The 13,954-nt window shown below is 39.6% G+C and overlaps 1 protein-coding gene across 3 annotated transcripts in view; it reads right to left on the reverse strand.

The window, feature by feature from the left end:
- AFF3 (AF4/FMR2 family member 3) overlaps positions 1 to 13,954 on the reverse strand; it is a 324,957-nt gene that overhangs the window by 12,043 nt on the left and 298,960 nt on the right. For all 3 annotated transcript variants that reach the window (XR_003532872.1, XM_027674908.1, XM_027674907.1), the window contains exons 15-16: positions 3,692 to 3,755; positions 918 to 1,054 (exon numbers count right to left, since the gene is read on the reverse strand). Coding sequence is in view for 2 of the 3 variants with exons in the window: in XM_027674908.1 (XP_027530709.1) it covers positions 918 to 1,054; positions 3,692 to 3,755 (201 nt within the window). In the remaining variant the exon portion in view is untranslated. The remainder of the gene's footprint in view (positions 1 to 917; positions 1,055 to 3,691; positions 3,756 to 13,954) is intronic.

Raw genomic sequence — 13,954 nt, forward strand, 5'->3', positions numbered from 1 at the left:
AACCCTAAGTGGAATAAAATGCCAGTGGAATTATTAACATGCGAGAAAATTTTCGCATCAACACTAAGTCCAAAATAATGCGTTTGTTTTAGAAGCTTCAATCCATTATGAATATTATTAAAAACTTAATCCTGATGAGAGCTGCATGGTTGACTGTCCTGAGGAACGATGCTGTGGTCACTGGCAGTGCAACTTTCTCTGCTAGTGTGTCACTCTCTTGCAGAGAGTCCTTCAGCTGCTGGGATGATTTTGATCTTTGTTTTCTCTACCAGCACTGCCAATAACGTTAATGGTCATTACCAACTGTAATGGAGAAAAAGACTTTAGAGACATATTTTCTTCATAGGGATTGTGGATGGGACAGAATTCTACACTGTACTGTTTAGAGAGCCATGAAGGTGACTAAAAGTAGGGGTGGCTTTAGGGTGAGCTGGGCTGCTTTTGGGACTCCACTGGCTACATTAGGAGCAGTCACACACCAAGTGGACTTTGAGTGTCCATTTTTTTATCCCTGTTGACATCATCTTTCAGGTAACCTTTAAACAGCAATCTTAAAACAGATTGCAAGATTTTTCAAACTACCATTCTATGAGAGTGTTTTGTTATTATGGATTACTATTTTTCTCTATTTAGTAGCTTGGGACTTACATCATGACACTCTTGAAGTAATTTGCAGCTCAAGTAATATGAAAGTATTTGGGTGCCAGTTTTTTTTGTTCTGTTTTTTTTTTTCCATTTTTTTTATTCTTCAAAGTTTCCTGATTTAATTTCTAAAGAAATCACAGATAATACATAAACATTACATATGAGGATTTCACTTCTCCCCTTTTCCTGTATGTGGAAACTATGTGATAATGCAGATGAGCATGTTTGCACAGAGATCATCAACCCCTGAGATCATCTCCTCCCTTTCCTACCTGATGAGTTCAACTGTTTCTGAATACATGGTATAAGGGGATTTAGATTCCATTGGGCCTTGTTCCATTGCATTTCCGCACTCAATAAACGATAGCGCTGCCTCTGCATAATTCAGTGCCTTTCCAAACTTCTCCACCTAGAGGGAAAAAATAAGGACACAGAGAAATAATGTAATCATCAAGATGTGCTTACATTTCATGGGATTTTCTCAACATAAATTGTAAACTTGACACAAGTTTGTATATCTTCAGAATCACATTTTTTTCTGTGAGAAAGCTAAAACCCATCAAACTCTGTGCATGAGTGAAAACCATGCAGAAGATACAGAAAGCAGAGCTGAAAAAAGCTCTGAGGTATTATTTGTTCAACACTTTTGTGTCCAAAGAAGGATCAGGTGTGCCTAGGACATTCCTGACAAGTGTTTGTCAAAGCTCTTCCAGTGCTGGAAATTCCACAAACTCATCAGGCCTTTTGTTCAAGCTTTCATTAAAAAGGGTTTCACACATCTTTGCAGATGTAATTTTTTATCACCCAACAAAGAAAGGTAAATGAAACCCTGAACTAAGAGAAGAGAATTAAATACTTTGACTACTAACTCATATACAAAGGCTCATTTCTGTTATCCTGTCTTCTTTATCCCTACCATTTTCAGCACTGCTCTCCTCTTGTCAGGAATTTGCTTTCTATATCCTCCTCTTTCAGGAGGATATGCTGCTCCCTCGGCATCTTCTGAGATCCTCTTTCCTTGTCCCATTTCTTCTCCTATTTTTGGTACTTCTTTGACTCTCTGTGTATATTTTTGTACTTATAGGCATATATGTGCATATATATGTCCTCAGTGACAGTGTATATGCAAATATACACATGATGTTCATATGTGTACACTTACATACCGCTTATCCGCTCTCAGAATTTCATTTTTGATGTGAAAGGAGAATCATACTAATACCTCTCTGTCCTGACTTCTTTCTCCTTCAGTCACAACTCCTGCGGTACATAAAGCCTATTAATGGACTGGATGTATTTGGCTGAAATCTGATGCACACAGTGAAAGGTTAATGGACCTTATTCTTTTCCAAGGGATAAAGATTTTAAATAGTAACTTTGGAATGGCACACTGGCTTCAATCTATTTTAGGTTCTTATATGACTCCCATTGCGATCATAGCAGAGAACTTCACAAACTTTTTATTGTATTTCTCTCCCTGATGCTCCAGTGGAGGTGGAAGTGCTATTATCCCAATTTCACAGATGGAGGACTGAGGAGCAGAGAGACTTAGAGAGATTTTCAGGCTGCTCACTCTAAGTGCCTGTGTTAAGTAATGCAGTGCCAAAGTAGGTGGTGTTGAGCCCAGCAAGGTGATTCGAAGTGCCTGAAGGCACTTTGGCAATATGGCATTTTCTTCGGGATGCCTACACAGCCAGAGAGGGAAAGGAAGTACCTGCAAAGGGCAATTCACAAGGTGTAAGTAAGGTGCTGGTCCACTGTATAGGGAAGCTGAATGTGGAGGATATTTCAACCACCTAATACTGATAGGAAGCTATTCAAACTGTGTCTAGGTGACTTTCATGCAGGGAACTTCTGGCAGAGCAGAGAATAATGCTTGCAACTCCTTTTTCTGGGAGTCTACCATAAAAACATTTCTCTCCAGGCTAAGAATTTCCTTTGCATATTAAGTGATCTTTTCCATTCTGTTTAAAGCAACACACTGAATTGCACCATTTGTACTTCTCCACAATATTTTCTGATTTAAGACTCACTTTAAAGTAATATGGAACTGAATAAACCATGGAAATTTGTGCTAATAAACTCAGGTAGAGTGTAAAACTCGGTGTTAGTGTCCTAAATTAAGGGCCTGCTTCTGCTTTCATGGCCTTTTTACATTCTGCACAGCTGAGAAAAAAAAGGTGAAGAAACAGAGGTTCTGAGCTACCTTTCTTCTTTCCTGATGCTCTGACAGCAGTGTTTGACTGACAGAGCAAGGCAGGAATGCAGCTACTCCCACCTGCAAGACAGCCACACTAATGCAGGGTTCCACTCCATATACTGCCATCCCAGAGACCTCATGTCGCTGGCTTATCCATGGTGCTGGAGAACACAGCCTTGGAGAAAGCTGAAGGACAGCTAAGCAGAGCTCTCCTGGAGCCCTGTATACTTTCTTGCACCCATTTGTCTGGAAAGACAAGTTTAGTGCTCCATAGAACCTCAGATTCCCCTTTTTCTTACTGGCTACATTTTTAGACAGGTCAAAGCCAGGGCCAAGAATCTGTTTGTTGCAACAATACTTTGTGTGCTAGGTGCTCCTCTAGGGTTGCATAGATTCCTTGTGTGCTTCTGATTATGTCCAGAAACATCTGCCATGAAACCAGGGTTGTTCTGGCACTGAAAAGCCGAAACTCTTCAAAAAAAAGTACAAATACCTCAGCCACCACATCAGATTTGGGGATGCAATTATAGGACCTAGTCAGCTACTTAAACTGAGAAGATAGGCATGTGGATCTCTTACACAGCCTCCATTACTATAGTTACTAATTAAAGCAAAGGGATAAACAGAAAGTTTTATTTATCCAGGCCTTTATCTCAGTAAGTCATTATTTGTTAAGTCATAGTTTATTGGGCTATGAACATTTGATTATATAAACATTTCTTAATTTAACAAGCCTAGCCATCCTTATAATAGATTTTATAATTACCCCAGCAATACTGTGCTGATGAAGAAAGTGCATCACAAAAATAATTTGCAGCAATGTAACTGGAAAGAAAATGTTCTCACCATTGCATCTGCTTTATGCTTCTTCCGTTTAGCTTCCTGCATAAAGTAATCTGCATTGCGTGGCCTATCAGGGGAAAATAAGAAGACATTTTATTATTTTCTGAAGTGCAGAATATTTTAAAGCTATTTTCCCCTTATTTTAAACCTGATTTGCAAATATTTTTTATGAAGAAAATACACTTATTGTGTAACCATGGATCTTCTATTTTCAAATTGCTGCCTGTGGAGACAATAGCATTTATGGCTGTTCTCATTCTTTAGAAGTCAGTGATTCAAAGTAAAAAAAAAGCTAATAAAATGCATTTTTATGGATTATATAAACTGCTTCCCAAATTAGTGCAGTTCTGATCTGCAAAACGGATATAAGCATTAAATGGAACAAGATATTCTGTCTCTTCTTCTCCCTGGTGCCTGCTTACCTCTTTTTCTATTCCTCTCTGTACATTGTTATTTGCCTTGGCTTCACCCCCCTCTTAAAACAAGTGTGTGTTTAATCTCTCCACTTTGAAAACACACATTGAACCTGCTTGCCTCCACAGCTACCATCTCACTCTTCTCCCTCTTATCTGTAAGCATGCTGAGAGTGCTGTTTACTTTTGCTGCCTGGAGTTCATTTCCGACTTAGTGCTGGGCTGCCTGCTGCAATTCCATTGGCGTTCCTAGTGCCAATTTCTCCATTGATTTCTCCTCAAACAGATCTTGGAAATTCCATCCCTTCCTTAACCTACCTAACCTGCAGGGCACAAATTCAACTTCTCTCTCTGTCCCTAAATTCACAAGTCCATTTGTGATCCAGATTTATCCACTCCCATTCAAATGCAAAACAAACTGATGTCTCCTTGTCACCACTTCAGTGAGCTCCTCGTGGCTGAAGCAAATTTTTTCGTCTCCTCCTACAAGCTCTCCCTATGGCACCTTTCTCAGTCACTATGGAGAACAGCCATTTGCCAGGTCACTTCAGACTGTAATCTTGCACCTGTAGTTGTTGCCTCTCATACAAGTCTTCACATTTCCTGACTCTGCAGATTCTTCCAGTCTCATATACGTGGGAGGTGACCTTCTTCTTTCTCTACTCAGCTAAAACATGTCCTGGTTCTTCTCAGCTTATACTGTGGTTAATGCCACATCTTCCTCTCTCTCAGAGAGGGAAGTTTTGTCTTGCAAAATAGTTTTCTCAGTATTGGTTAGAGTGTCATCCCTTTGTCCTTATCTAAAGAAAATGAGATATTCCTGAGTAGTCTGAGTTCTGATGTTTTTACCATTCATCTGTTGTACATTAACTCCAATGGGCAGCTCAGCTTCACACAGCTAATCACTCACTTCCCTCCAGTGGAATGGGGGAGAGAATCAAAAGGGTAAAAGTGTAGAAGAGTATAAGTGAGAAAACTTGTGCACTGAGACAAAGGCCATCTCACGGAAAGCAGGGCTTCAATGTGCTTGACAGTGACTTGGGCAGATAAATGCCATCACTCTGAACATCCCCTCTTTCTCCTTCTTCCCCGAGCTCTTTCTGGCTGAGCATGACACCATATGGTGTGGTCAGCTGGGGTCAGCTCTCCCAGCTGTGTCCCCTCCCCACTCCTTGTGCACCCCCAGCCTGCTTGGTGGGGTGGGGTGAGAGGCAGAAAAGGCCTTGAGGTTGTGCTAGTGCTGCTCAACAATACTAAAGCATCTCTGTATTATCAACACTGTTTTGGTTATGGATCCAGTACAGAGCACTGTAGGAGATATTATGAAGAAAATTAACTCTATCCCAGTCCAAACCAGTCCACATTCGTAACTATTTTTTTTCTTGAAATTGGGATTTCTCTGCACGTGTGTTTAACAAAATGTTTTGTGTCAGCCAGAGAAGATGCAGATCTGAAAAGTGAAGTCAGAGGAATGAGTGAGTAAAACTTTCTTGCTGATAGCAGTAAGAACATGCTCAGATTCATAACTGAGATCAGTGGGGGTACAGAGGAGCCTATTGCCAAAAGAGCACAGCCATATAACTTCCTTAAGAACACAAGGCTATTTGGCAGTGTGTTTACTTTGTCTGTTTCTTTCTACTGATGTGCATACTGTTTTAAGGACAGTTAATTGTATCAGAGAAGGTTAGTCAACCTTATTTTGAAGAGAAGAAAGGCTAAATATAACTAGATGGAAATGAAATTCAAAGTCTGCCTACTTTAGAATGATTTCTGTCCTAAAAAACTGATTGATATGAAAAACAGTTCCTTTGTTCCAACTTTTTATAAAATATTATTCTCCACAGAGTGAAATTTCACCCCAGCTTACTCTACCTAGTAGGTCAGCAAGGGGACTAAAGACAGGTTTGTGTCCCAGGATCTCATAACCTACTACAGCTGCAAATACTTCCTGTGTGCAAAAAGATGCTAATATTATCTTAATAATGAGAACTATCTGAATTTGGTCTTGGTCAATTATGAAATATTACACATTGAAACAGTGTTAGTTAGATACAGAAAAATAGCTACGTTTTCAGAAACACAAAAGGAATTCTTAAAAAAATGTTTTGTCTCTCTTTGTCTTGTGCAATGACCTAAGTAAGATGATTTACTATGAAGTACAAAAAAGCAAAGCAAGGCAGAGCAACAAACCAGTGGTCTCATCTATCTGAAATGTTCGAAGTGATGAACCTTTACATGAGCCTTTCAAACTCAGGTCATTAAAATACATCCTTTGCAACATTCCGTCCTAAATATCACCCAGCACTGTATGTCTAATTTCCTTCTTTGAAGCATGGCAAGAGGCTGTAAAAACAATGTGAGATAACACAATGTAATTATGGTTGGCTTATTTATAAGTTAATTGTAAAATGATTTTCAACTTGCAGCAGGTTTTATTCTCCCACGTTATGATTAGCTATGGGGTATTAGCACGAATATGAACATTACTGAACCAAGAAGCCTGCTTTGAGGGCCCTGCTGAGGGGTGGGTTAAGTGTAACACAAAAACTGAAGTCATCAGTTTGTACTAAGTCCAATTGTTGTTTGTGAAGTCTCATATAAAAAAGAGAAGCTATTAAAATGCCATGTTAAAACAAAGCATATATATTCTCCATGTGAATATTTAGGTATTTCCATGGGAAAAATACAAAACTGATTTAGAAATCAGGGGATGCCTAACAGAAATTAAGATGCATTGGGATAAAATGGATAGACTATCATTAGCTTTTTAAACAGAACTTGTTCAGTAGTGTTAATAAACATACCCAGTCAAATTCTGGTATCCTCATTCAATCTATCACTACATCTTAATAACCTTTATATTCAGATAACTAACGTGCATGTTGGGTGAAAATGGGAAGCTGAAATGTCCTATAGATTCAATGCATGGTTTTGTACACTGTATAAATTTCTTATATCATTTTAATAACAAAATAGTTTAAATTATTATGCCATGAAGTAGAAAAAGCAGAAAAAAACCCCTCTCCTATGGGCTTCTTGAAGATAAGAGGTTGCCTCAGCTCATGGACATATGAAGACACATGAGAAAACTGATGCATAAATTAATTATTCAGGATAGCTCTTTTGCATACTGCACATTTTGTATCTATGAAGTTCATAAAAAAATTGTTAATCTTATTCTGATTTTACAGACTCTGAAGTTATAGTGACCTGGTGACCAAGCACCCATCTCTTGTTACAAACATGAAGGTTCATCCAAATTTCCTCTGCAGCTTGGCTTATTTAGTTACACTGGTGATAATCTCAGACTGGAAAATTTGCAGGCAATCTCACTGGATGCTTATTTCAGATCCTGTGTGTTGTTGACAAGAGGCATTTGGAGGAGAAACAAATCTGTTTTCCCACTGAAGACACTCAGAAAGGTCTGTGGCTAAAACCCTTTTCAGGTCTTTGGTCTCAACTTCACAAAGCCCCTGCAGATGACAGCCTTGCTACAGCCTGAGAAGAGAGAGAATAGAAAAATTTCTACAGGGTTAAAATGGTACTAGGATATTGGTCAAACTGGAGTGGCTGTGATGAGCAGAAGCAGCACTGGAATCTCTTTGTTAGGCTTACTTGTCATGAATGTAAACTGAAGTCCCAAGGAAAGTTATTCAGTGATTTCTGGTTTTCAGACAATTGAGTCAGACTCTTCTTGTAAGTTATTTACAAGTGTATGAATCTACTGAGATCAGCACTGTCACTCCAGACTTACAAAGATAATTCAGACCTCTTAAAAAAAAAATTAAAAAGAAGTCTGACTTCAAATTAACAGGTAGAAACAAGTGTTTTATCTCTATTAATAATCTCGACTGCACAAGAAAGTCTTTTGTTTCTGAATATCTGATTGTTGGTACTTTTAGAAATATAGTCCTCTTCAATAAAGCCAAAAAGGAGTTCTAATACACTGCTCTAATGCATCTCATATATCTCTCTGAAAGGCAAGAGAAAGAGCGTAAAGCATCAGTGCCAACTAAGTCAGGCTGCTGGTGAATTCTCCCTGGGATCAAGTGTCATTATGTGAAACTGGCTGCTCTCGAGGAGAATTTACCCTACTACGTTGATTGGGGAAAGCAATCAAGTACCGCTGGAACCATTTCAACACATTCTCAGTCAACACTAGCCAGTCACCTAGGCACTGCAACAGAATCCAGCCTTTTACAGAATAACCCCCCCACGGCTAGATCTGATAGTACAAACAAGGCCAGGCTTCCTTTTCAGCAGCGGCATTCAAACCATTTATGACTTTGACAAGGGCAGCCTCAGTAGCATGGCTGGGGCTGAATCCAGGATGAAATTTATCAAACAATCCGCTACTGTCCAGAATTTCTCTCACTTGCCTTGGCACCACTTTCTCTGGGAGCCTGTCGAAAACCAGCGGGAAAGACAGCATTTCCATTGCTTGTAATGTTGTGCGGGATCCCAGCATGAGGTGAGATGGCTGTGGGCATCGTAATTACTCCCCTCCCAGAAGCAGCCTTTCAGAATTTCTGGGCTGTTGAGCTCCTAAGAATGGTGTTACCATTACCCAGGTGAAATGCTTTTGTATGTGTATATGGTTCTCTCATCCTATTTAGCTCCATGCCATTACAGTGCATCTCTGCCCCCTTTGTCTTTTGCTGTCTTCTCTGAATTTAATTTACTCCAGTTTAGCAGATAATTGCAAAAATGTAAACTCATGCAGTAAAATAAACGGGAGAGAATCAAACAAAGTGAATCAATAAAAGCCTTACTTTGTACAGTAATTTATCAGTATCTACTGCAAAATAATCTCCTTGGAACTCAGAGCAACCAGTGGTATTTACAGAGTATGGTGTAGGTTAGACTCCAATATACAATTTTAATTATAACTGCATTCAAACCCACATTTTTCATCTAATTTTTATATTTTATATGAACTAAATACTAAACTATAGCATTTTCTGCTTCATTTACATAATCTACCACTTGTACGTTATTTCTTACTGTCGTACGGTGCTTTATGAGGATACATTAAAAAAAACTAATAAAAGTTCAATTAAACATCATAAATGTAGCCAAGTGCACATTTTAATACCCTTCAGAGATAATACTGCTGAAGTGTTATAAAAAACCCAACTAGTGCTTCCTCGGTGTACAACAATTGCATGTAATAAAAGCAGTTTAAATCATAATTCTAAATATAGGACCAGTTTCACAACTTTAGGAGCCTAAACACTGAAAAAATTAGTGTGCTGGAAAGAAGTAGAACAGCAAAATGAGTGACTTTAAAATTTGGTCAGAGTTGGGGCAAATCAGAAGAAACTGGCATAGCCAGGGTAAGCCTGTGTCCATTTTTGAAGCTGTGGTGGTATGCCCTGAGCTTTCAGTCCAGGAGGAGAAGAAAATCCTGTAAGAGGAAGAAAACCACGTAAAGCGAAAGGCAGGGGTACACAGCCTTGCCTGTTTGCTGTTTCATACCAGGACATGTGTCAGGAGTTTGTCTGGCATGTTGGGTCACAGATAAGGGTGTTCTTCTTTGGGATAAACAACAGAGCTGAGTGGGTATTGCTATAAAAAATTAGTGTTCTCCCCTGATGTATCATGGCCTCTTGCCCATTCCACAACTTCAAATAAATGCTGTTTTATGGGACATAGCAGTGCTGCGTCTGAGGCATGACACACACACAGAGCCCGTGACGCTGCATGAAGTGGGTACCCAGCTATAGGAGTCTCATGCTTACTCTGGCAGACCGAGCAGGTCTGGAGGTTCACCAGAGGAGCATGCCAAGTGGAGAGGGACAGGAGAGTATTTCTGAGCCATTTAAATGATAGTACTATGGGCATTTCAGAAAGACAGGCACAAAGGATCTGATTGGAGTCAGGCCAAATGTAAGAAAAATTTACTCAATCACACAATTACACAACATCCTGTTGGGTTTAGTATAGTAAGGTCAATAGCTCAGATTAAATGAATAGATGAATAGTACAGATACCTAGGGAGGGAGTTACTGTTGCAAAAAATATCAGACAAAATTAAAGCCTCACATCTAACTTAAATGAAATGCAGAAGGATAAAAGAAGTGCGGACTCCTATTTTGGCAAAAATGCAAAATCCCCCAGACTAACCATCTTAATGTAGTGAAATACAAGAGAAAGAGTCAAAATCTACTACAAATTCCTAGGTATGACCCAGATTCATGACTTATAGATATCCATGCGAAATCAATATCTAAACTAAAACACGCGAGGGCAAAGTGTACAAGTGAAAAGAGAGGAAAGAAAGAAGTATTCACAATAGGAACTTTTGTCTCTTTCAATGTATGTTAAATAGATATTGTGAAATAAACTAATTTCAGTTGAAGATGGAGTGAAAGCTTTTATAATCACACCTAGGGAGAGAGGGCAGGACTACAGCAGTCCAGATCTATTTTGTTTTAAAATCCCATGGAATGATGCCTTAAATTCTTAAGAAGCAGCTGAAAATCAAAGGCAGAAAAAGACCTTTCTGGGAGAGGGACTACCTGGCAGCCAGCTTTGATGTACCCAGCTCTGTTGAGGGAGAAGACAAGGTCTGGGTGAAACTGCTGGGTGACACGAATGGGATATCTACACTGAAAGAAGCAGGCGATCCTGAAACAAAGACTCTATCCAAGGATCCTGCCTTGTCAAGCCTGCCTAAGAAACTTCGGTAATCACAGGACTTGAAAGAAATCATAATGAAGCACATAATCATGTAAACAACTGATAGGGATTTTGGGAATTCATATTCCTCATGGGTGTTAGGTTATCATAGCCCCTCTCCAGCTCCATGACTCATTGTTTGTTCTGAAGATGAAGAGGGTATTCCTAGGCTAAAAAGGATTTTGAATAGTCTGCCTGACATTCTCTAGATTAAAGAGGTTATGATCATTTGCCTGTGTGGTTTGTTACAACTGTAAGATGAAAATATACTGTACATGTTGAAGGAATGATCAGGAAAGCTCCCAGGCTTCCCTGGAGGATCACAGCCTTTGCATCCTAGGGCCATTACAGTGAACGTTCTAGTGCAAAATGGAAACTTCTGGGTAATTATATTGTGAAAAATGGACTTGAAACACATTCTTCAAATGTGTGTAAATACATTTTCCACTGCCACGGGCACAGCAAAGCTGACTTGGGAATTAAGCCTCAAATAGAGGCATTAGAATATCTCGTACACACCACATCTGTGAATCCTGGAATTGAGGGTGATGAAAACTCACACCTCTCTGTGATCTAGCACAAGTAGACAAAGCCCCAGTTACACTGGGATGGACTTCTAGATACCAGAGGAGAAATCAAACCTCAGGAAAACAAGCTCTGTCAAGTACCAGAGATGTGGTAGAACAGCAAACACCATGGCAGTTAGCTGAGACTTCCGCATATTCAGCATGAGATCTAGACTACTGCAAGAGCTGCAGGGTTTGGAGGGTGCTCATCATCTGCTGTAGGCATCTGCTCATTGCTCACCAGTTGTAGAGGTGAGGAAAGACTGAGAGAGACTCGTGGGAGAGACTGTCTTTTCCCATCCATGAGATTCAGCTCTGCTGCTGGGACCTGGAGGAGACTTTGCTGAACCTGATTAGAAGACCCTTGTCTTGCTCGCTATTATGAATCATTGTGGACTGAAGATATTTTCTAGTCTATCTGTAGAGTAAGAAAAAGCTACATCAAAATCAATTAATGCAAAAAAATCCTCCTTCCTGAGTCACAAAATTATCAGACACTATTTCAGATCTGAGTCTGTCAGTAAAAACATTCCTTGGCTATGCCTGTGCAAGTGAAATAAGCAGGGCAAGGATACCAGCTTTATCATTTGATCATCCATGCTGTGTAATTGCTGATACTCACTCTCCTTGGCATAGTTTTGAGCTCGGTTCCAGACAATGCCTGAGCACAGCTGGGGGACAGCACAGGCCAGGGACTATTCTCAGGAGGCAGTGAGTGGTCTTTGTTTTGGGGAGTGCAGACAGTTTAATCATACAAAGATAAGCAGTGCTGAACCACTTGCCCACAGGAACAGAGGAGGGGCATGGATGTAGCATTTAAGTTCAAATGAGGTCCACAGGTCTGGTTTTCCTTTAATGACAGGGAATAGTGGCTATAAATTCTATACTCTGTGAGAATCTCCTGCCAGAGCTGATTAAGCATCTGTTTCCCACCAAACCAAGTGCCCCTATAAAGAAAGGGGGTAGGTGGTCTTGCAGAGAACAGGTAGCTTAATTATCTAATCATGGGAGGCAGTGTCTGGCATGGGAGACACTGGCATGGGAGGCAGTGTCTGGCACATCTAATGTTATTTTATCATGGGCAGGGTACACATGAGAAAATTCAGTGCCACAAGTAAGAAGGAAGAAGAGGGAGACTGGGATAGTCAGATGAAGTCTTGAAATCCCTCAAAGCCAAGAAACTGGGAGCAGTCCAAAGTAAGTATATGAATTTTAAGGAATTTAGTGTCTGGTCTGTCTGACCAGTGATTTTTTAGATTGCTGATGAGAAGAAAGCTCTGTTCCTTAACTGTGCTCCTCAGGATGTGTTCAGCACTACAAAAGTTTCTCTAAATATTTCAGGAGTCCCGGGGGCATTTTGAGCAATGCAAAGTGAAATCACTTCCAGATGTTGTATGGGAATCAGAACCCAGGAGCACCTTCTCCTTTCTACTCTGAGGAAGAACAAGGAAGAGGAGACTTTTGAAAATGAGACACTTGGGGTTTCAAGCCAAAACAAAGAGATGTGCCAAGAAGTTGTTTTTTGAACTCTTCATGAGCTCTATGCGTAACACCTTAACAGTCTGAATATTTTCTGGGTATATGGTTTACTGTTTGACAAACAAACATAGGAATTCTATCTCACCACAGGATATGTCCCTTGGACAATGTAAAGCTGGTGGATGTGTGTAGCACTGAAATCCATAAAGGTGGAACAGACATTCAACAAAACATGAATTAAAAAAAAAAGCTGTAGAAGATGTATTATCTCACTCCTCTAAGGCCAGAAAAAAAGAAAAATAAATATAAGTGAAGAAAAACCACACCCCAAGTTTGAAAGAATACCCACAATGCAATAAAATAATCCTGAGGAGCATATTCTGATTTAGCCATAAGGAAAACTGGGAAGCTGGGTACGCTCTGCTCTTTTTTATACCACATAATATGTAGTATTTTGAGGAAGGTGTGGGACTGTGCCCTTGGGCACCCACAGCATGTCTGTGCTTATCCCTTCAAGGACAACAGACTTAGTTTCTAAATGCAGTTATTGGGAATTCTATCATTCAGTGAAATTACAGCAGGAATCAATTTGGCTTGAAGCATTACTATGTAGCCTTGAAAATGTTCTCTTCATGGGGTCAAAAATGGCCAAAAATCCAGGAAATCTTGTTAAGAATTACCACTGAAAACAGCATAGATGTCACTTACATATAAGGCATGCTGGGTACCTCTAAGCCTATCTAGATCTATCAGTAAAAAATGGCAAACTAGGTAAAGCAGAATTTTGCCTATCTTTTGAAGACTGTTAGCTATATTTACTGTTGTACTGCAGTGTATGTGTATACAGTACTCTGCCAAGCAAGATACACTTTTTATTGACCTACTTGTGTTCCAATTTATTGCTAGTGACAGCTGTTGTCAATGATCTGGAGAAAATAAGTTGAGAATAAAGGAAAGACACACTGATTGGTTAAAAAAATAGTTGTTGTTTTAAATCAAATATAAGGGATTTAGTCTCTTAAAAACTTCAGAGTCGGATTAAAATTAAGACTTTAAAGCCATGGCTGGATTACAGTAATTCAGAACTTAATGGATTATGAGATGAAATACTTCATAGGCATCATTTT

This window comes from Neopelma chrysocephalum, unplaced genomic scaffold, assembly GCF_003984885.1.
Source record: "Neopelma chrysocephalum unplaced genomic scaffold, ASM398488v2 Primary Assembly neopelma1_25, whole genome shotgun sequence".
NCBI classification, from domain to species: domain Eukaryota; kingdom Metazoa; phylum Chordata; class Aves; order Passeriformes; family Pipridae; genus Neopelma; species Neopelma chrysocephalum.